This window comes from Macadamia integrifolia, chromosome 9 (genome assembly GCF_013358625.1).
Source record: "Macadamia integrifolia cultivar HAES 741 chromosome 9, SCU_Mint_v3, whole genome shotgun sequence".
NCBI lineage: Eukaryota > Viridiplantae > Streptophyta > Magnoliopsida > Proteales > Proteaceae > Macadamia > Macadamia integrifolia.
The window spans coordinates 33,892,108-33,913,682 of NC_056565.1; the positions used below are offsets into that span (position 1 = coordinate 33,892,108).

The window sequence follows — 21,575 nt, forward strand, 5'->3', positions numbered from 1 at the left end:
TATATTGCAATAATTTCTATTGTTGAAAATTAGAGATGAGGTCGCTAAGAAAGTTCTAATTATGTCTCTCTCTTCAAAGAAATCAATTGTGTTAAATATGCTAGTGTTTTCAAGAAAGTTAAATTCCAAGAAGATGACAAATGGCAACATTGTAAGCTTCTTTTTTTTATTTTTGTAAAGCAATATCATAGGCTTGGTACTACTATAATGATGATATGTGAAATTTTGTAATTATAATATATTTTATAGGTTGATTCTAAGGGTTTTGGGATTGATTCTGGTCAATTCCAATTTGATTTGGATTTGGATTGATATTGGCAGCTATTAATTTGATCTTTGATTCCATGTTTAAAATCGATTATAAGGTTTATAGGACTAGATTGTGGGTCTTAAGATTTGAGGGCGATTCTAGGGTTCTTTTCAGTCCGATTTTGATTCGATTGAATTAAAATTATAGGAATCAGTTCCAAGGATGTAGGGGACGGTATCAGTATTGGTCTCTGTCTATGTCGATTCGATATCGATCTGGATTAGATGGGATCAATGGGTATCAGTCTATTTTACCCCTGTTTTTTATAAAAAGGTACTACTTTTTACCTATTTTACCCCTGAAATGATCATGATAACCGATCCGGATAGAGAATTGATCTCAGCGGATACGATCGATCCCAGACCGATACTTGAAACCATGATCAGTTCAATCTCCAATTCCAAGTTTACAATCCCTAGTTGATTTGGCTAGTTCGGATCAATCCCAATTCCGATCATTATAGAATGGCAAATCTAGGATTTTTATGACTGGGCTATTCGTTTTTAGAATTTAGTGTCAACTCTAGCATTTTTGTGATTGATTTGGATCTGATCCAGACTGGAATCATTAGGGACCAATTTACTCTTTGATTTTGAGTTAAAATTCTGGTATTAGCCGATTTGGATTAGAATTGGTCATGAACTATCCAACTCCGGCAGTTCTAGAATGGTCAATTTAGAATTGGAATCACTAGTGGGATTGTTTTGATACTCAATTTCGAATTTAAAATCATTGGTTGAATAAACCAATTTCAATCCAAATCGACCATAGTAATACCTATCCAGGTTGTTTCAAAATGACTGATTATAAGGCTTTTGTGATTGATTCGATCCATTTTCCGATTTTGGTCACTTTGATCTAGAATTTATTTAGTATTAGGCCAAACTGAAATTGAACTAACTGAAATTAAAGTTCAATTTCAATTCAGACCGATTCGGTTTTTATTGAGTTGACTTAATGGCCTCTTATAGGTAATATGTTCTCTTTTAGTAATTTTTTTTAGTTGTTATAAGCTCTTTTACAATTTCGATTCGCTTGATCTGGTCCAATTCAATTTGTCACCCATTTGATAAAAAGTCAAATCGATAAAGGTTTGTTTCACGTTTCTCTTGATTAGTCTAACCCGCTTGGACTGAAAATGGACACCCTTACTCAAAGCAATAGACTCAATCATCCAATGGTTAGTATAATTTTTCTTTTTTCTTTTTTTTCAATCCCATGTTGGACTTTAGAGAGACGAGGAATTGAGATTTGAGATTCCAAATGTAGTGATGGGTCTATTTGAGGATAAAATTCCATTTTTATCATTTTAAAACACTTTGTCATAAAAAATGGTGCAGCAACTTTTAAGTTTTTATTGGGAATATAAACACATAAAATTATTTTTGAATCCTCTTGAACCAATCATTTCTTTCACATTATAGGACTTTTAGGAGATCTGGTAGCTGTAATGGGCCTGAATTACCATTTTCTTCTTTGCTGTTCGCAGTATGTCTTAGAGACTCGTGCTTACCCAAGAGAGCATGAACTGCTCAAGAAGATCAGAGAGGTCACCATCAACAAGTATGGGCCTCGGTAAGTATACATTAAATAAAAAGGAAAATGAAAAAAGGTAGCTTACAGATCTAGATGACTATATATAAAATCTGAAGTGGCTAGTTCATTGGTGAATTGTCATGGGTAAAGTGTCTCGGGAAGCATGGTATGTTAAAATATCCTGACAGCACCTTTGGGATCACTCATAACATGATTAATTTGACTTTTCTCATTGGCCGGATCAGAGAGAATAATTCGGCTTGAAAACCCTCATTAGTATCAAAAAAAAGAAAAAAAAAAAGACCATATATATAAATGTTCTGCTGCAGGAATGTCTTGCTAATTCCAGCTGATGAAGGACAGTTCCTATCCATGCTTTTGCAGATCATAAATGCCAAGAACATTGTAGAACTGGGGGTTTTCCACTGGTTATTCTCTCCTAACCACTGCTCTTTCATTGCCAAATGATGGTAAGGTAGGCAGTGATCACCAAAATGTTAATTTGTTGTCATGCTACGAAGCCATTATTACTTCTATCGAATTATTTTGTTTTTAATTTCATTTTTTAAAGAGAATCTTGTCCACTTGCATGACTACTGCACCAGCGTGTAAGTTAATGCGAGATCATGTGGAGGCATCTAGATGGGGCATCACTATCTTTTTCATAGTTACTTCTGTAGGCCTAGAGACACACAAGCGGGCATGGTTCTTTCCTCCTAATTATTATTATATACATGTTTTTACAGATAACAGGGATTGATATAGGCAAAGAGGCCTATGAAACCGGTTTGCTTTTCATTCGAAAAGCTAGGTGTAGAGCACAAAATCAACTTTATTAATTCAAATGCTCTATCAGTTTTGGATGAAATGCTGACCACCAACAATGTAAGACTATTATTGTTGATGATTCATGTCCTTAATTAATTTCTGTTAATTTTGTCACTTCCAATATTATGGTTAAACCATATTTTAATTAACCTTGCAGGATGAGGTGAATGGAATGGAGTTATTCGATTTTGCATTTGTGGATGCTGATAAACCTAATTTCATTAATTACCATGAACGATTGATGAAGTTGGTAAAGATTGGAGGAATCATTGCCTATGATGACACATTATGGTATGGCTCAGTTGCTCTTGATGAAGAGGATGTTATTGATTTTGATGAGTTGTTCAAGAATTGCAGAAGGGCTATCATGGACTTAAACACCTACTTGGCTTCTGATTCACGCATAGAATTATCACAAATTTCCATTGGTGATGGTGTTACCCTGTGCAGACGTCTTCCCTAAAAATGTTCCAAATGTTTATCTTTTTGGCCAATTAGTAGGAATTATGTTGATTTATCTTATCAGTTAGCCTCTAAAGAAAGACTAATAATGGGGTTTGAATGGGACTGTACTTTTTTTCTTCTCATTTTAATATGGTAAGTAATCATTATCTGGTCATGTGACTCCTACTGGTGCAAGGCCAATGAGAGTTCATATGGGTACTAACATGACTGGGATTTCTAATTTCATAGGGGTGGGGTGGTAATTTTGCATGTCCCTATGTCTTGGGAGAGGGGCCATGTGAGCAGACAACTATTTTTTTTTTCTCTTTTAATTTATATGGATTCATTCCATAGAAAACTGTTTTTTATTAATTATTTCTTGGGTTAGAGAAGAATATCATACACTTAGAGAGACTAATTAACCATGAAGACGGTGAGAAATGAGAAGGTTCACGTACACATACAATTTTTTTTTTTGGATAGTTTGATATACTCACATTTTGGTGTTCGTTTGTTAAAGTGTTCACTTTACTTTTGTATACTCATTCCCTCATTCATAAATATAAATAATTTTTTTTTCATATCACTCCCATTCATGTGGCCCCTGCACCAATATGGGGTCAACAAGGATACACAAAAATATCAATAAGGGTGGGTTCTTCATATTTCATATTGGACGGGCTGTCATTTGCCACTTGTGTTTTTGAGTAGTGCCACATGAACTAACATGGATTTATATATATACCCAGCACCTCCCATAGTCCATCACTCTGCTCTCCCCATATAAGTCATAGACATGGGGAAGGAGACATTCTTCCTTCTTTTTTTTTTTCTTTTTTTTGGGACTAAAAAGATAGAATGTATTTCATAGAAAGCTGCCCAAGAGAAACTCCTGACAAGAACAAGCTAAGTATTTACAAGGAAAAAGGGTGGTCGCAGCCACCAAACTTTGGAAAAGTGAAGCTTAGATGTCCCAGCTGCCAGAAAATCGGCATAGACATTCTGTGACCTTGAGATAAGCATGATATGGGGAGAAGACAATCAAGGGAAGAAGGAAGGCCATTAAGAGTTGTGACTGCCTAAAAACAATTAGAGAAGACAATGATATTCGCCACCTTAAGTGTGTGGGCTAGCTCCATTCCATCGTGGATAGCTTCCTCAACCACTGAAGCTAAAAAACCAGGGCAACATTTGCATTTTACTGCAACAAAATTTCCATCCGTGTTCCAAATAATAGAACCTTTACCTTCAAGGTTGGAGGAAGCAATCCATGCACTCTGTGAAAATGGAAAAGTGGTTGGGAAGCTGGTTGTGGTAGGCTGAAAGAGGAGTGGGATGGCTGAAATTCAGTTGGCTTACTGGTTTCCACACAAGCTGGCCTTTAGCATCACTGTGATGAAAGGCAGTCAAAGTTGAGACAAGACTTACTGACTGAAGAACACGAAAATACTACGATTTCTTGCTTTCCAAATCTACCAAGTGAGTGGGCACCAGGTAAGCTCCACGAGTTTGGGATTATTTGCATCTCTGAATCTTGTGTGTATAAAAACCATCCATTAATGGAGACTTTGGCCCTCAAAATCTACTGTAGAAAGGTGTACAGGGGAAGCCTTCCAACACTCAGGAAGCGTGGCAGCATTTGAAAAAGGGAATATCTCTGATTTTCCTTTTGAATGGGAGTTGGTTGATTGCTAGGGCATTTTGGCCGTATCTTCAAAGGAAGATTTTTTTGTTTAGGGGGCAATATCCATTTTTCAAATTGAAGGCCAAACTGTGATGGGAATAGAGGAAGATGCGCTATTGGATGAACTTGCAACCTTGAGTATACTGGTGAAATATGCAGATCTCATCGTGAAAGCACCATTCTTTGTTGGGGCTCATACCCAAGAGTCTTTTTGGTTTACGAATAAAATGGGAATCCTTAGGATGACAATGTCTTCCATTGGACTGAAAAGCATGTCTAGCAACTCTCTTCTCCAGCATTTAAATCTACAATCAATAAGACTGCTAGCCTCCGGTTGCACTAAAAGAGCGGGTGGGGAGTCTATGCGACCTTGGGGTAAGGGTGTTACCCAGGGGTCGAGATAGATGTTGGTTGTCTCCCCTTACCAATTCTTATACAAAGGCCCTTTGGACAATAGATCTATTCCTTTAAGAATGCTCTTCCATCCCCAAGAGCATGTTTTGGAGTTTGGGGCATCAAGAAAATCTGAATTTGAAAAATAATTTGCCTTTAGGACTTGCACCCAAAAACTGTAAGGCTGATTTTTAATCCTCTAGCACCGATAGGATAGGAGTGCCTAGTTGAAATGGCTGAAATCTCTAAAGCCCAAGCCCCCAAGTCTTTTGTTTGTACAGATCTTGCTCCATTTAACCCATGTAATGCGTTGGCCAAGGTTATTTTTCCACCAGAATTTTCTGATCATGTTGTTTAAGGATTTACATAGTTCACAGGGGAGGAGAAAGATCGACATGGCATATGTGGGTATGCTTGAGATAACAGCCTTTATCATGACTTCTTTACCTGCCCCTGAAAGCAACTTATCTCTCCAGGCAGTGAGCTTGAATTGCCCTCAGATCAACAAATTAATAAAGGAGAATACTTTCCTTTTGTATTTGTGTGTGCATAAAAAGACCATTATAAAACCAAACTACAATGCATTAAAAATATCTATCAAACCAAGAAAGAAGAGAACCTTGCCAAACAAAATGAGAGTCCCACCAAGATGCAAGCGTACCAACTAGTTGTAGCTGAGCAAGATAGGAAAATCTATGTTCCTTGAAAACTGCATACAAATCGTAACGAAATGTTTTTCATGGGAGAGGGTATCCTCTGATGTATGTGTGTAATTTTGCACCAATGAGCGGGGAGGGTTTCAAACCATCAAATAGGGGTATTTTAATGGAGGAGAGATAGTGTCAGTCCCAGTGGTTTGTGAGGAGGCGTGTGAAGGAATCCGAATGATGCCCCAAAAGAGTGTAGGACACAATGGTTTGGGGGGGGGGGGGTATTGTGAAGGAATCGATGATGTTGTTCAACTATATATAATGATAAAAAAAAAAAAAAAAAGGGTACTAGGATGCATTGTCGCTAAGGGTGTCAATTTCAAACCGAAACCAAGCCCAATTAATTGGACCGAACCAAATCAAACCGAATAAATTCGATTCATATTCGGTTTGGGTATGTGAGTATTGCTATTCGGTTCGGTTCGATTTCGGTTTAGGATGTTAAAACCATTGGTTCGGAACCGAAACCGAATCGAATTACTCTTAAAAGTTAAAACCAAAAAAAAAAACCTTAATATCGCTAAGACTTAGGAGGGATTTTCCATATTCCCTTTTGAGTTTTTGACTCTCAGAGGAGGCTGGGCGCGTTGGACATGATACTATGCTTTTTTTTTTATTCTAGCTTAGATCTTACTTGAGATTGGCATTTACAATTTTATTCTGAAGGTTGTAAACTGATACATGTTTTGACTATTCTATGGTCATATTTTGATGGGTTTTATCATCTTTCATAGGTGATTTTAAATGATTATTTGAAAAGACTTTATGATTGATGGAATGTGTAAGACAAAAATTGGAGAACCGAGTCGGTAACTTGAGCCCATTATGGCCTTTGGTCCATCATAGTCATGGTTGAAAAGTGAAACCGTTTTTCATAACCGAATTAAAACCAAGGTGTAGAACCGAATTAAAACCGAATATCATAACCGAATTAGAACTGAAATCAAACCAAACTAAATTGAATCGGTTTGAGTATCTAAATATGGAACCAAGTCGGTTCTTGGTTCGGTTATGGTCCACCATAGTCATTTGGAATCGAACCAGACCGAATAACCGAATCCAAACCGATTGACACCCTTAATTGTCGCTTAAGCGCTTAGTTAGCATTCCAATGCCTTGGGTCGCTTAGGCACCTTGACAACTATATATGTTTAGCATTAGTTATACTTCGGGTCCTCACAAGTCACAACATATATAAGATGTGATCCATCAGGTCCATTGTCTATTGATGATATAAGCATGGCCAATGTGAATAAAGGAGTGATAAATGCCCATCTCAACTTTTATTGGGCACCATAGGCTAATCAAAATTAAAATGTTTTTCGCCCGGGAGTGTAGGGGCTGCGCCTAGACTTTGAGGCGGGTGAAATGATTACCCAACCCCCATGAAAGGTGGAAATGACCATCCTATTGATGTTTTCAAGTGCGCTCCCACTAGACCTTGTACTCCCAGATGAAAAATTTTCTCCCCTAAAGAAGTTATATGCACTCCAATTTTATGAAAACATAATAATAGAATGGAGGGCAAAGCTGAGACATGCGATCAACAAATACCCCATATGCCCAAAGTATTGATCATTTTCATCATATTGGTTTTGATGGGATAAGGAGGGAAAGATTGGATAAATGTTGCCCATAGGATTAGAGCATGGCTGATGGGCTTAAAAGGGCTTGTAGAGCGTCGTGTAATGGAAATATCCAATTAATTCTATATGGTAACTCCGTTTTATATGGTGTTGAATATTGAGCGAAAGAGAAACATATATAAGGGATTTAATTGACACCTCTTGGCCTTTATGGTGTAAAATATATAATTTGTAACCTTTCTTTTTTATATCTATTAATATAATACATATAAGGGGATGATTCCCTTAGATTAAATCTTATTACTCCCAAAATTATTTTCCCGTTTAGCATGGATGTGGGATAGTCTATCGTTATCATATAAGGGCTACATTCTTTGCCATGGATATCCATCCCATAAATATCTTAAAGCAGAGAGGTTCCAATCCAATGATCATGACCATAAAACTAGCAATTCATCACTTCATTGTTTAATTAACATTTGGTGTATATATAGTCCACATGGGCTTCAAAAGAGGGTGGATTTTTTGGGTTTCACAGAAGTAGGGGTGTTATTTTTCATTTTTTTTGTGTTTAGGCATAGGGGCTGTAGTATGAAATTAATCAAGAAGAAATAAAAATTCCATTTTGAACTTTTTTTCCCTCCACAAATTTCTTTCCATCAAAAAGAATTCCAAGAAATACCCAAAAATGGCCTATACAGGTCTCGAACCTGTGACCTTCGCGTTATTAGCACGACGCTCTAACCAACTGAGCTAATAGGCCATATGATATGAGTACACAACTACATTTTAATTTTACTAATACACTCTCTCTAACTTTGATTTATTTTTTGTGTCATCGCCCTCTCACCGTGCCCTCTTTCTACACGCAAGTAAGATCTTGTTCTGAAAGATTATTTTGTGATTTTATGTTTTCTTCTTCACTCAATGTTTTTTCTCAATGGTTATTTGTTAACCTAGAAACACAAAATAGGTTCCATCAATTAATTTATCTTTTGAATGCTACCATTTATGAGTTGACTCCCTCTATCTTCTGAATTATCTTGGAGTAGGGGTGAATATTTTTTCTATTTCATTGGTAATAATGGAATGCATAGAAACAAAGAGAAGCAAATCTATTCTATACCCGATAAGTATCAATATGCAATAGGATTGTCACCCCCCCCCTCTTTTTCAATGAGTGATAAATATTTGCTTTTCATTCGAATAATTCATTCATGAAAATTTCCTTTCGTCATTATGTCTTCCTCGAACTCTTCAATCATCTTGACTCAGCCCAAAATGGAAAAAAATCGTCTATTTTTCTTCATCCATGTTTTTCTTGTTTTGCTACCTTCAGAAGGCGACATGTGGCATTACTTTAAGTGAACGGTCAAGATTGAATTAAAAACCAAACTGGATGTAATAACCCTCACCCAACTGAATTAATCTTAACCGTTGATGACACGTGTCATCTTCTGCAACTAGCAAAACACAAGAAAAACAGGAAAGGGAAAAACAGACGATTTTTATCCGCCCAATATTGACGCTTAGCACTATTGCTTCCTATTGCCATGACGCTTAGCACTATTGCTTCCTATTGCCATGACGCTTAGCACTATTGCTTCCTATTGCCAACAGCTTTATATCCCATTAATGTGGCCCACATAATTAATTAACAAGTGACTTACCAAATATCTCTTAATTAGATTTGATTTGATGTGATTTATTAGATTGGACCCAGATAATTGATTTATATTCCATGGTAGTTGAGTTAATTGAGGGATTTGGAGTCATAAATCTATTGTTGTTCTTCATGGGATGATTGAATTGCATGGTCATCTTGGCCACCATGGCTGTTGGTTTCACAAGCACGCAGACAAATATGATTCTAACAATCTTGGCCACCATGGCTGTTAAGATTGTGGACTAGAGGAATTTTAGAATAATTGAAGACGTTGATAATATGAAAATACGTTTTATGTTTGTATGATATTTTTTATGGAAAAAAGTTTCACTACTGTGCCTGTAGCTGCAACCACATGGCAACAACCAAGGGAATGGATTCTCTGGGGGTAGGTTTGAAAATATCCACTTATTACCCCCAAGATTCCATTCCCCTGACTAGTACAAGCGGATGTCACAGCTACTTAACTGCAACCCAGGCAGCAACCAAATAAGTTTCATTCTATTCTATTAGCATAGTTTTTCCCATGTTCCTTAATTATTTAGTAGCTACGTTTGTGTCTTGATTGGAATTTTTTCTGTCTAAATTTCTTATTCATTTTGGTTTCAATTTTTGGGTTATTTGAACATGAGTAGGATATGCTTAACATGATTTTTTATTCATTTTGTGGAGGTAAAAAAAAATAATAATAATAAATAATAAAATAAAATCTATATAGGCCAATCCTACACCCCATGTTTAGAGAGTCTTGTCCCTTAACTTTCAATAGACGCTTTAGAACCTGATCCTCACCTCAAAACCTAAGTATTTTATTCTTGGAATAATAATTGGATTTATTTATTTATTTATTTTGTCATTTCTTTAACAATGGCCCATAGACTGGTAGGGTGGCATCCCAGAGGGAGGCTAATGGTGGGGTGTGTGCAAGGATTGGGAAGGGGGGGGGGGGATTGGAAATGTGATTCAGAGGATTCTATCTGGAGATCTAATCCAAGACTTGCTTCAATGAGACATGTACAAATTCTATTCTATGAGCATAGTTTTTCCCATATTCCTTAATTATTTAGTAGCTACGTTTGTGTCTTGGTTGGAATTTTTTCTGTCTAAGTTTCTTATTCATTTTGGTTTCAACTTTTGGGTTATTTGAACTCGGATATGCCTAACATGATTTTCTATTCATTTTGTGGAGGTGAAAAAAAATAAAAAAAAAACAATCAAATCTATATAGGCCAATCCTACACCCCATGTTTAGAGAGTCTTTTCCCTTAACTTTCAATAGACACTTTAGAACCTGATCCACACCTCAAAATCTAAGTATTTTTATTCTTGGAATAATATTTGGATTTATTTATTTATTTATGGGAAAAGGACAGGTATTCTAACGTAGTACCTAGGAATTAGGAATGCTAGCGGCATTTTGACCTTAGGATTTGATCAACATGAATTGAACCGTTAGATGGAGAGAAGATAAACAAATTTTCAATGCACGGTTGCAACACCTTTACTCTCTCTCTCCTCGTCGGAAAAAATCATTCATTTACCGGATCCAGCAGGAGAAAGCAAAGTAGTTGGCACCGCCGCTGTTGTCGACGGCAGTGGTACTATTCGTGATTCCGATCGGCGCCACTGGGCAACGGCAGTGGTACCAGCAACTGCAGCTGCGGCAGAAGTGACGGTTACGATAACAGCGACGACAGCGGTACTATTTCTTGATTCCGATCGACGCCGCTAGGCAACGACAGCTCCCACATCAAGTCCGTCGATGGCAGCGGCATCTCTCCCTGCTTTTCTGCATCTTCCCCGCTTTACTATTTCATGATTCCGATCGGCACCGCTGGGCAACGACAACTCCCACATCAAGTCCGTCGACGGTAGCGGCATCTCACCATGCTTTCTCTCTGCCTGCTCTATCCGTGATCCAAAAAAAAATTGTCGCCGATGTACTCTCTGCAAATCAATAGAAGAAAGAAAAAAAAATTTGTCGCCGATGTTCTCTCTACAAATCGATAGAACTGGCTACCATAGCCGCAGCCGCTGCCAATGCTGCTGCCGCCACAGTTGCTGCTGATGTTCAAGCTGCACTTCGCAAATCGATAAAAGAAAGGGAAAAAAAAAACCCAACTTTGCTTTCTCCAACTGGTTCCAGTAAACTTTTTCCGACGAGAAGAGAGATAAAGAGAGAGAGTAAAAGTGTTGCAACCGTAAATTGAAAAATTGTATATCTTCTCTCCATCCAACGATTCAATTCATGTTGATCAAATCCTACGGTCAAAATACCGCTGGCATTCCCAATTCCTAAGTACTACTCTATCATACCTATCCCTCTCCCTTTATTTATTTGTCATTCCTTTAACAATGGCCCATGGACCGGTAGGGTGGCATCCCAGAGGGAGGCTAAGAGTGGGGTGTGTGCAAGGGTTGGGCAGGGGGGATTGGAAATGTGAATTCAGGGGACTCTGACTGGAGATCTAATCCAAGATTTGCTTCAATGAGATATGTACAAACCACCCGACCAAGCTGGTGTCCAGAAATTGAAATTGTTAGTATTATTTCTCCCATGACTTGAAAAATATTGAAATTTTATATAGCTAATTGAACTGAGAAAAACAAACACCAATATGTGTGTATGTGGACCTTCTTACCGTTTTAGACATCAAATAGTCTTTCAATATTTGATGTTTTTTTTTAGATGGGAACACTAAGGGGGAGGGGGAAGGGGAAAAGGGGAAGGGGGGGGGAAGGAAGGGAACTCAAGAGCTCCTGGTGAGCGTATGAGTGTGCTTATAGCATCATAACCTCACCAACTGCACTAGGATGCTTTTGTTTTTTCTATTTGATGTTCTTTCCTATCCAATCCCATCGCTCCCCGCCCCCCTAAAAAAATAATAATAGAAATAAAGTCATTTTTATTTTTTATGGAATGGAAAATACGTATAAAAACAAGAAAAGGAAATAAGTATAGTCTCAGACAAAAGGAAGCTAGATCAACATTATTCCTACTAATATGAACCAAAAAATAAATAAAATTAGCGAATGCGCCTGCACAAGGTAACACCATCACCGATAGAAATTTGAGATAATTCTATGCGGGGATCAGAAGCCAAGAAGGCATTCAAACCCAATATAGCCCTTCTGTAATCCTTCATATCCTCCTGGACCTCCTCTTCATCAACAGCAACTGTGCCATACCATAGTGTGTTGTCATAGGCAATGAGTCCTCCAATCTTTATCAGCTTCAACAATCGCTCATGGTAATTGATGAAATTAGGTTTATCAGCATCCACAAATGCAAAGTCGAAGAGCTCCATTCCATCCACCTTATCATCATCATAATGCAAATGTTAATTGCTTACAAAAACATTAAAATGGCCAAAAGGTTTTATAAGGATCATCAACACTACTCAACACCCCAGATGTAGCTCCACTGGTCCAAAGGTGTCGTGGGTTAACAACCATCTCTAGTTGAAGTTTCCTTATGACTGATTTGTTACCTAGGTTAATTGTGGCTGTATGTAACTAGGGTTCATCATTGGGCCTGAACCATAAAACCGGGCAAGTTGAGGGATTCCTCGTCAGCCAAAAAAAAAATTCAAAAGTACTCTTACATTGGTGGTGGTCAGCATTTCATCCAAAATTGGTAGAGCATTTGAATTGATAAAGTTGATTTTATGCTCCACGCCAGCTTTTCTTATGAATGGCAAACCAGTCTCATAGGCCTCTCTATTTATATCAATAGCTGTTATCTGTCAAAACATATATATAATTAGGAGAAAAGAACTCTGCCTACTTGCATATCTCTATGTCAAGACATTGATTGTTGCGAAAGAGGGCACTGACCCACCTACCTTACCATCACTTGGCAGCGCAAGAGCAGTGACTAGGAGAGAATAACCAGTGAAAACCCCGAGTTCTAATGTGTTCTTGGCATTTATGATCTTCAAAAGCATGGATAAGAACTGTCCTTCATCAGCTGGAACTAGCATGTCACTCCTGCAACATAACATTTATATACACAGTCATCTAGATCTTTAGGCTTTTATTTCATCCGATTCAGATTGGAATCCGCAGTCACTAGTCTCAATTTTTCACAAAGTAATTATGACCGATTCTTGGATAAAAACACCAGAATCATTGAAATATTCCAAAGAATATATCAATTCTAGGACCTTTGGGACCGATATGACACAGGATTCTTTGGCAACAAGCTAGGGTGTAGAAAAGCTGATCATCAAATTTCATCCAAAAAAGACTGAATCGCAAGTTTTAGGTTAGGTGGGGACTTACAGATAGCTATACTTGTTTATGGTGGCCTCTCTGATCTCCTTGAGCATCTCATGCTCTCTTGGGTAAGCACTTGTCTCCAAGATGTACTGCAAACAAAGAACGAAATTGGTGATACCCACTACAGATAATAGACTAAAACACAAATAAGGCAGCACACACAAACACAGAGAGAGAGAGAGAGAGAGAGAGACCTGATAAAGAGCTTTAGTTTGGAGGGTGCCCTTAATATGAAAAGCACCTGTGTCTGCCATGGGTTAGAAACTCAGGAAGAAATTAAACTCTGGTTTGATCAATAGAAGGAAATATGAATTTATAGGGGGGGGGGGGGGTTGTGAAGGAAAGATATTAAAGCTGGACGTCAGAAAGTTGAAAAACAGCATTATTAGTGTGGCGGATGACTTTCGCTGTAAAAGGACAAATGTGAAAAAAGGAAGCAAACATGTGGAAGGAGATAAGGTGATGAAGGTTGATGAGAAGGAGGGAGTTGATATGGTGGAGGTTGAAATGGGGAGAGAGGCATTGGACTTGAACTTTGATTGTCATGGGCATTGCGATCCTTTTTCAAAAAACAAGATGGTGTTTTTTCAAAAAACGTAAGATTTTCCAAATGACTTTCGAAAACTTTTAAAATTTTCTTTGATCGACAGCGCATGTCTCAACAAATATGGCATTTTAAGGAAGTAGAAAGAGATAAAAGTTTTTCTTCATCTGTGGTTGAATGATGGGATGATCTAGATGTAATCCATCACTGTTAACCTCTCTCCCCCCATTGTATGTGGTCATGATGGGGCATGGTTTTTTTTAGCTAATGGTCAGCAAAGTATGTCAATAAAAGAGAATGAAAATATACAAACTAGAAATCATTTGGATCACAATTCCACCTTCGGCATGGCCATCAACAAAAAGGAGTCCAAAGCAAACAGAAAAATGGAATTACAGAAATCGGTATTTGGGTCTCTACTGATAATCTCATCTTATCTCTTGAAGAGTAAAAGATAGATCTTTATCCTAAAAAGAAGTAACTTGAGATCTTGCTGCCCTCCTAGCTAAAATATTGGCAACAATATTAATTTCACGATATCCATATGAAATATTTCATGAAATGTGATCGAGGTAGCGCTTGAAATACCACCACTTCTGCAAATAACACCAGGCACCCCTTTCTCCCTATAACTGTAGTTAGTCTCATTGGACAATTAGATATGATAATTGGGGGGCAAGGGAAGGGGGGGGGGGGGGACGGCTGCTTTTAAAAAACATAAGGTTTACAATTGACTTTTGAAATAACTTTTAAAATTTTTCTTTGATCAACAGTGCATGCATGTATTTTTTAAGATGGGCATTTGAAATAAGTAAAAAGAGACAAAGTTTTCTTCATTGGCAACTGAACAATGGGATAGTCTTGATGTGACCCCACCATTCCCCACCTCTCTTCCCCATTTAATGGGGGTGGGGGTGGGGGTGGTGCTTTTTCCAAAAGATAAGGTTTTACTAATTGACTTTTGAAATAACTTTTAAAAATTTTCTTTGATCAACAGTGCATGTCTTGTCAAGATGGGCATTTGAACTAAGTACAAAATTTTCCTTCATCAGCGGCTGAATGCTTTTAAAAAAACATAAGGTTTACCAATTGACTTTTGAAATAACTTTTCACATTTCTCTTTGATCAATCGTGCATGTCCTTGTTAAGATGGGCACTTAAGTAAGTGAAAAACAAGAATTTTCCTTAATCAGTGGCTGAACAATGGGATAATCTTGATGTGATCCCACCACTCCCCACCTCTCCCCCCATTGTATGTGGTCACGATGGAGCATGGTGAATGGGCCAGTGTGCTTGGAAAAACTCGATCCAATAAAAATAGTTTACAACATATTCGTAACCGGAAAAGATCCTCTCCAACCACTAGGACACTGTGAGCTAATAGGCCATATGATGTTATAAGTACGCCCATATTTCTTCGATTAATTCTCTCCGACTTTGATTTATAAGTCATCTTTAGTTGCTTTTGTGTCATCGCCCCTGACCTTGCACATAATTATCCTCTTTCTACATGCAAGTAAGATCTTGCTCTCAAATATTACTTTTTGTGGCTTCATGTTTTCGATTCTTATTCACTCAAAGTCCTTTTTCCATGGTTATTTGTCAACTTAAGGCCCGTTTGATAACGTTTCAAGAAATGCGTTTCTGCCGTTTCTGTTTCTAGAAACAGCAGAAACAGAGCAAAAAGCGTTTGATAAAACTGTTTCGTTTCACTTATTTTCAGAAATAAAAATAGAAATTTATACTTATTTATGGTTCAAGAAACGACCCAGGCGAAACAAGTTCAACTTGTTTCGCCGTTTCTGGAAACGACTTGTGGCCATTTTTTCACTGGTTATTATCGACTTCTAAAAACATAACTTATCAAACATATGTTCCAATTTATAATGCCACCCCCTGGAGAATGCCACAATTATAAGACCACCCCCCTCTGTTTCACCAAATTATACTCAGACCTCCTACCATCAGTCACTGTTAAGGATTGCTATGAAATGACACTTTTGCCCTCATGAGTAAAACATTAATAAGTTACACATTTTCATTATCTCAAACATACCCCTCTTTACCATTTTACCATTTCATTCTCCTTATCTCTCTCCTTCTCTCCTCCTCTCCATACATCTGCGACGAAGAGTTCGGACAAGTTCCAGCCGAGATAGATAGGATAATCGCCGGTAAATACTTCTCTTTTCGTCTCCGGTGAGAAGTGTGCTTCCCATCCCTGCCATCTTAGGTCGCCGGTGAGAATTTTTATTTTTATTATTATTATTTTTTTTAACTCTCAGGCTTAAGCAAGTGCCACCAAATTCCAACTTCTGTGCTTAGGTTATATGTAAAAATGAATCGGAATTACATGGTATACAGAATTACATGTTGAAGAGGTGGTGTAAAATCTTCTAGGCAGGGGAGGCGGGGCAAAATTCAATCATGCAATGGAGTTGATGGAATCTGCAGTGAAGAAAGAACACAGAGAAAGAGCGAGAGAGGGGTTGGTAAGGGCTTGGAACTTGCAAGACACCAACCATTGAACAGTGTCATAAGTTGTACAAGAAGAAATTGTCAAAGATAGGAAGAAAGCAACACTGAAAAAAAGAATAAAAGAAAAGAGATACTTTGAAAACAATTGAACATGGACACAATAAGAAATTGTTAATGATGCTCCATTTCATCAAAAATTCATCTTGAGAAAATCGAAGGGAAAGAAAAAGCAAGAAGCAGAGACCCAAAACTTTAGTCATTTTAAGAAAATCAAAAGGAAAGAAAAAAGCGGAAAGCAAATCAGAGATCCACAAACCATTGTAAGGAGGCATTTCTACCAATTCCATTTATCAATAGTCAAAGCTCTTGAAATAAAGAGAAATTACATGAATATTTCTCATACTAGAACCAATCTATACCTAAAATAATCAAATGTTAAAACCATAACAGAGGCCATAGAGGGATGAAACAAACTAATTCAAAACCAGTGAACACAGTAACAGTTGCCGCCTGCAAACAATCAAATGTTAAAACCATGGCAGAGGGCATTGTCGGTCTGCTCCTCCTTATGCAGTACATCAGTATACCTAAGAGTAACAAAACAGACTAATTCAAAACCAGTGAACACAGATCAACCAAAAACAAATAAAAGAAACAAACCTTCTTGTGACTGTTTTCCCAATACTCCGCTGGGAGAACTTCTTCAGTCCGAAAAGTAAAAAGAGTAGATGCCGCCTGCAGAGAACGAGCTCCGGTTGCACGCACAGTAGCAGTTGCCGCCTGTAGAGAAGAAACGCAGTGGTTTTCTATCCTCAGTGGGAAGTCAAAAGGATGGATCTCTTGAGCAGTGTTCAGCTAGAACCTGATCAACTGAGGAGAGGGGTTTCGCCTGGTCGCTGAGAGGTCGTCGTCTGTTGCCGTCCGTCGCCGCCACTGCCTGAACGATCGCCAATGGTCCAAATCTCACGATTTGGAAGAACGGTAAATTAGGTCTTGGAATAAGAGCAAATCCATCGATTTGGGTGAAAACAATAGTATCTTATTCCAAGGCTATTTTAGATACGTATTTTATAAGGGTATTGTGATATTTAAAATAAAATATAATTATTAACATCAGCATATAAGATATATTTCTTATTAGTGATGGACGGTAGAGGGTCTGAATATAATTTGGTGAAACAAATGAAGGTGGTCTTATAATTATGGTGTTCTCCAAGGGGTGGCGTTGTAATTTTTCCTTAATTAATTTATCTTTTGAATGCTATCATTTCTGAGATGACTCCCTATATCTTTTGAATTATCTCGAAAGCAAGGGTGAATATTTATTTAATTTCTTTGGTAATAATAGAACTCATAGGAACAAAGATAAGCATATCTATTCCATACCCGATTAGTACCAATATGCAACGGAATTACCCTCCTCCTTTAGTGAGCGATAAATATTTATTCATCATTCAAATAACTCATTTATAAGAATTTCCTTTTGGCATTCTGTCTTCCTCTACAGACTTTCCAATCATCATGACTCAACCTAATATTCACGGTTGCCATTGTGTTGTCTTTTAGCACTATTGCTTTCTATTGGAACAACTTTATATCCATTAATGTGGCACACATGATTAATTAAGTATCAAGTGACTTACCAAATATCTCTTAATAAGATTTAATTTGATTTATTAGATTGTATTCCAGATAATTGATTTCTATTCCATAATGGTTGAGTTAATTGAGGGAATTGGAGTCATAAATCTATTGTTTTTCTTAATTGGTGGATGATTGAATTGCATGGTTACCTTGGCCACCATGGCTGTTAAGATTGTGGACTAGAGGAATTTTAGAATAACTGAAGACGTTGATAATATGAAAAATATATGTTTGTATGGTTTTTTCTATGGAAAATAATTCCATTGCTGCTTGTAGCTACAACTTTATGACAACAACCAAGAGAATGGATTCTCAGGGGGTAGGTTTGAAAATACCCACCTAGTGTGAATTTTTTCACTCCTACCCTTATGATTCTATTCCTCTAACCAATTAAGTTTGGTTCTATTTTATGAGCATAGTTTTTCTCATATTCCTTAATTATTTAGTAGCTACGTTTGTGTCCTGGTTGGAATTTTGTCTATCTAAGTTTCTTATTCATTTTGGTTTCAACTTTTGGGTTATCTTAACATTAGGAGTAGGATATGCTTACTTAGCATGATTTTTTATTCATTTAGTGGAGGTGAAAGGAAAAAAATAAAAATCAAACGGATATAGGGGAATCCTACAACCCATATTTAGAGAGACTTTTCCTTTTAACCGTCAATAGACGCTTTGGCTTTACCAACAAAAAAGAAAAAAAGATGCTTTGGACGCATCATAGTTTGGTTTACCGTTTAGTGAAGGTCTTTTCTACCCCACAAAAAATGGAAAACAGATCAAGTTCTCATATGACAATGGTTTCCCTATGTGTGGAATGTCGATCAGGATAGAAGTGAGGTGTGTGCAGGGCTAGGGAGGGGGTTTTGGAAATGTGATTGGGAGGACTCTAACTAGAGATCTAATCCCCGAACCTGTTTCAATGGGACATGTACAAACCATCAGACTAAGTTGATGTCTGGAAAAGAAAATTGTTTGTATTATTTCTCTTATGACTTAAAAAATATAGAAATTTTATTTACCAACACGACTTGAGAAAAACAAACACCAATATGTGTATGTGGACTTTTTTGATGTTTTAGATGTCAAATAATCTTTTAGTAATCGATGTTTTACTATATGGGTACACTAGAAGAGGGGGGGGGACTCTAAGAGCTCCTGGTGAACGTGAGCTTATGGCACCATAACCTCACCAACTGCAATAGGCCATTTTTGATTTTACTATTTGATGTTTTTTCCTATCCAATCCCTCCCCCCCGCCCCCACCCCCACCCCCACCCAAAAGAATAAAATAAATAAATAAAAATCATTTTTTATGTAATGAAAAATACAAATACAAATAAAAATAAGAAAAGGAGATAATAAGTAGTCTCATATAGATGGAAGCTAGATCAACATAATTCCTACTAATATGCACCACAAAAATAAAATTAGCGAAGGCGTCTGCACAAGGTAACACCATCACCGATAGAAATTTGTGATAATTCTATGCGGGGATCAGAAGCCAAGAAGGTATTCAAATCCATGACAGCCTTTCGATTAACCTTCAAATTTTCATGGACCTCTTCTTCATCAATAGCAACTGAGCCATCCCATAGTGTGTTATCATAGGCAATGAGTCCTCCAATCTTTACCAGCTTCATCAATCGCTCATGGTAATTAATGTAATTAGGTTTATCAACATCCACAAATGCAAAGTCGAACAGCTCCATTCCATTCACCTTATCATCATCATCCTGCAAATGTTACTTAATCACTTACAATAACATTAAAATGGACAAAAAGTTCTATAAGAATCATCTACACTACTCAACTCCCCAAATGTAGCTCTATTGGTCCAAAGGTGTTGTGTGTTATCAGACATCTCTGTAAGTTTCGGGTTGATTAAATGGGTGAGATTCAAATTGCATGAATCGGTGCAGTTCACTTTCAAGTTTTGGGATATGCTACCTAATCCATTGTGGTTTTGGGTTTCTGGTGGTGCAGGAAAGTATTATTTTGGGTCCCTACAGCCATTATTCACTATTTCTTACTTTACCACTGAATTGAGAGAACCAAGGAGGTCTAAGAGACTGTAGAAGATCCATAGCTAAAAGAGGAAAATTGGGAGCAACCATCAATCGTCTTCAGCATACTAGGTGAAAGGTACAAATCAATCACCTGTGTTTTAATTCAAGCATTCATGTTTTGATTCCTTATCGTATTCAAGTTATCTATATGGAAATCGATTAGGGTCCATTGTAAAACCCTAATTGATCTAACAACCTCCATTTCGAATCTCCCCATAACTAATCTGTTACATAGGTTAATTGTGGCTGAATTATAAAACCAGGCAAGTTGAGGGATTCCTCATCAGCCCAAAAATAATAATAATAATAATAATAATAATAATAATAATAATAATAATAATAAATTATCAAAAGTACTCTTACATTGGTGGTGGTCAGCATTTCATCTAAAACTGGTAGAACATTTGAATTGATAAAGTTGATTTTATGCTCCACACCAGCTTTTCTTATGAATGGCAAACCAGTCTCATAGGCCTCTCTATTTCTATCAATAGCTGTTATCTGCCAAAACATATATATATAATTAGAAGAAAAAAAACAGAACTCTACCAGCATACATATCTCTAAGCCCAGATATTGGTTGGCGTGAAAAGAGAGCACTGACCCACCTACCTTACCATCACTTGGCAGTGCAAGAGCAGTGACTAGGAGAGAATAACCAGTGAAAACCCCGAGTTCTAATGTGTTCTTGGCATTTATGATCTTCAAAAGCATGGATAAGAGCTGTCCTTCATCAGCTGGAACTAGCATGTCACTCCTGCAACATAACATTTATATATATATATATATAGTCATCTAGATCTTTAAGATTTTGTGTCAGCCGATTCAGATCGGAATCTGTGGTCACTGATCTCAATTTTTGACGAGTCATTATGGACGATTCCTGAATAAAAATACCAGAATCGTTGGGATATTCCTCGAATATGCCAATTCTAGGACCTTTAGATCGTCTTGACACAGGATTCTTCGGCAACAAGGGTGTACAAAAGCTGATCATCAAAATAAGTCGCAAGTTCTAGGTTAGGTAGGGACTTACAGATAGCCATACTTGTTTATGGTGACCTCTCTGATCTCCTTGAGCAGCTCATGTTCTCTTGGGTAAGCACTAGTCTCCAAGATATACTGCAAACAGAGAACAAAATTGGTGATACCCACTGCAGACAATAGACTAAAACACAATTAAGGCAGCAGAGAGAGAGAGAGAGAGACCTGATGAAGGGCTTTAGTTTGGAGGATGCCCTTACTACGAGAAGCACCTGCGTCTGCCATGGGTTAAAAACTACTTTAATCAATAGAAGAAAATATGAATGTTGATAGGGGATGGGGTTTGAGGGTTTGAGGGTTTGAAGGTTTGAAGGTTTGAAGGAAAGAAGGAAAGAAGGAAAGTACTAAATCTGGAATTCAC

The 21,575-nt window shown here is 37.4% G+C and overlaps 2 protein-coding genes, 1 long non-coding RNA gene, 1 other non-coding gene and 1 pseudogene across 4 annotated transcripts; 1 reads left to right on the plus strand and 4 right to left on the minus strand.

Moving 5' to 3' along the window:
- Positions 1 to 1,760: 1,760 nt before the first annotated feature.
- On the plus strand, positions 1,761 to 3,137 carry LOC122089738 (annotated as a pseudogene).
- Positions 3,138 to 8,180: 5,043 nt separating this feature from the next.
- TRNAI-AAU lies at positions 8,181 to 8,254 on the minus strand. Its single transcript has one exon. It is a non-coding gene; the product is annotated as a tRNA-Ile (tRNA).
- Positions 8,255 to 12,048: 3,794 nt separating this feature from the next.
- On the minus strand, positions 12,049 to 13,787 carry LOC122088785 (putative caffeoyl-CoA O-methyltransferase At1g67980). The gene is made up of 5 exons (XM_042658109.1): positions 13,633 to 13,787; positions 13,442 to 13,527; positions 13,003 to 13,147; positions 12,763 to 12,900; positions 12,049 to 12,474 (listed from the first exon to the last, which is right to left on the minus strand). Exons 1-5 carry the CDS (start codon positions 13,690 to 13,692, stop codon positions 12,184 to 12,186), a joined length of 720 nt encoding a protein of 239 aa, XP_042514043.1. The 5' UTR covers positions 13,693 to 13,787; the 3' UTR covers positions 12,049 to 12,183.
- Positions 13,788 to 16,778: 2,991 nt separating this feature from the next.
- LOC122088813 lies at positions 16,779 to 17,900 on the minus strand. The gene is made up of 2 exons (XR_006143158.1): positions 17,121 to 17,900; positions 16,779 to 17,047 (listed from the first exon to the last, which is right to left on the minus strand). It is a non-coding gene; the product is annotated as an uncharacterized LOC122088813 (long non-coding RNA).
- Positions 17,901 to 19,435: 1,535 nt separating this feature from the next.
- LOC122088438 (putative caffeoyl-CoA O-methyltransferase At1g67980) lies at positions 19,436 to 21,553 on the minus strand. The gene is made up of 5 exons (XM_042657708.1): positions 21,380 to 21,553; positions 21,207 to 21,292; positions 20,783 to 20,927; positions 20,534 to 20,671; positions 19,436 to 19,837 (listed from the first exon to the last, which is right to left on the minus strand). Exons 1-5 carry the CDS (start codon positions 21,437 to 21,439, stop codon positions 19,532 to 19,534), a joined length of 735 nt encoding a protein of 244 aa, XP_042513642.1. The 5' UTR covers positions 21,440 to 21,553; the 3' UTR covers positions 19,436 to 19,531.
- Between the last annotated feature and the right edge of the window lie 22 nt (positions 21,554 to 21,575).

What these genes read in the sequence shown, in the direction of transcription:
- LOC122088785 (XM_042658109.1), bottom strand. Translation starts at nt 13,692, where the DNA reads ATGGCAGACACAGGTGCTTTTCATATTAAGGGCACCCTCCAAACTAAA. An exon ending in AAACTAAAGCTCTTTATCAG is followed by an intron (nt 13,528 to 13,632) that starts GTCTCTCTCTCT and finishes CTTTGTTTGCAG; the next exon opens with TACATCTTGGAGACAAGTGC. An exon ending in ATAAACAAGTATAGCTATCT is followed by an intron (nt 13,148 to 13,441) that starts GTAAGTCCCCAC and finishes GTTATGTTGCAG; the next exon opens with GAGTGACATGCTAGTTCCAG.
- LOC122088438 (XM_042657708.1), bottom strand. Translation starts at nt 21,439, where the DNA reads ATGGCAGACGCAGGTGCTTCTCGTAGTAAGGGCATCCTCCAAACTAAA. An exon ending in ATAAACAAGTATGGCTATCT is followed by an intron (nt 20,928 to 21,206) that starts GTAAGTCCCTAC and finishes GTTATGTTGCAG; the next exon opens with GAGTGACATGCTAGTTCCAG. An exon ending in AAATGCTGACCACCACCAAT is followed by an intron (nt 19,838 to 20,533) that starts GTAAGAGTACTT and finishes TAACATTTGCAG; the next exon opens with GATGATGATGATAAGGTGAA.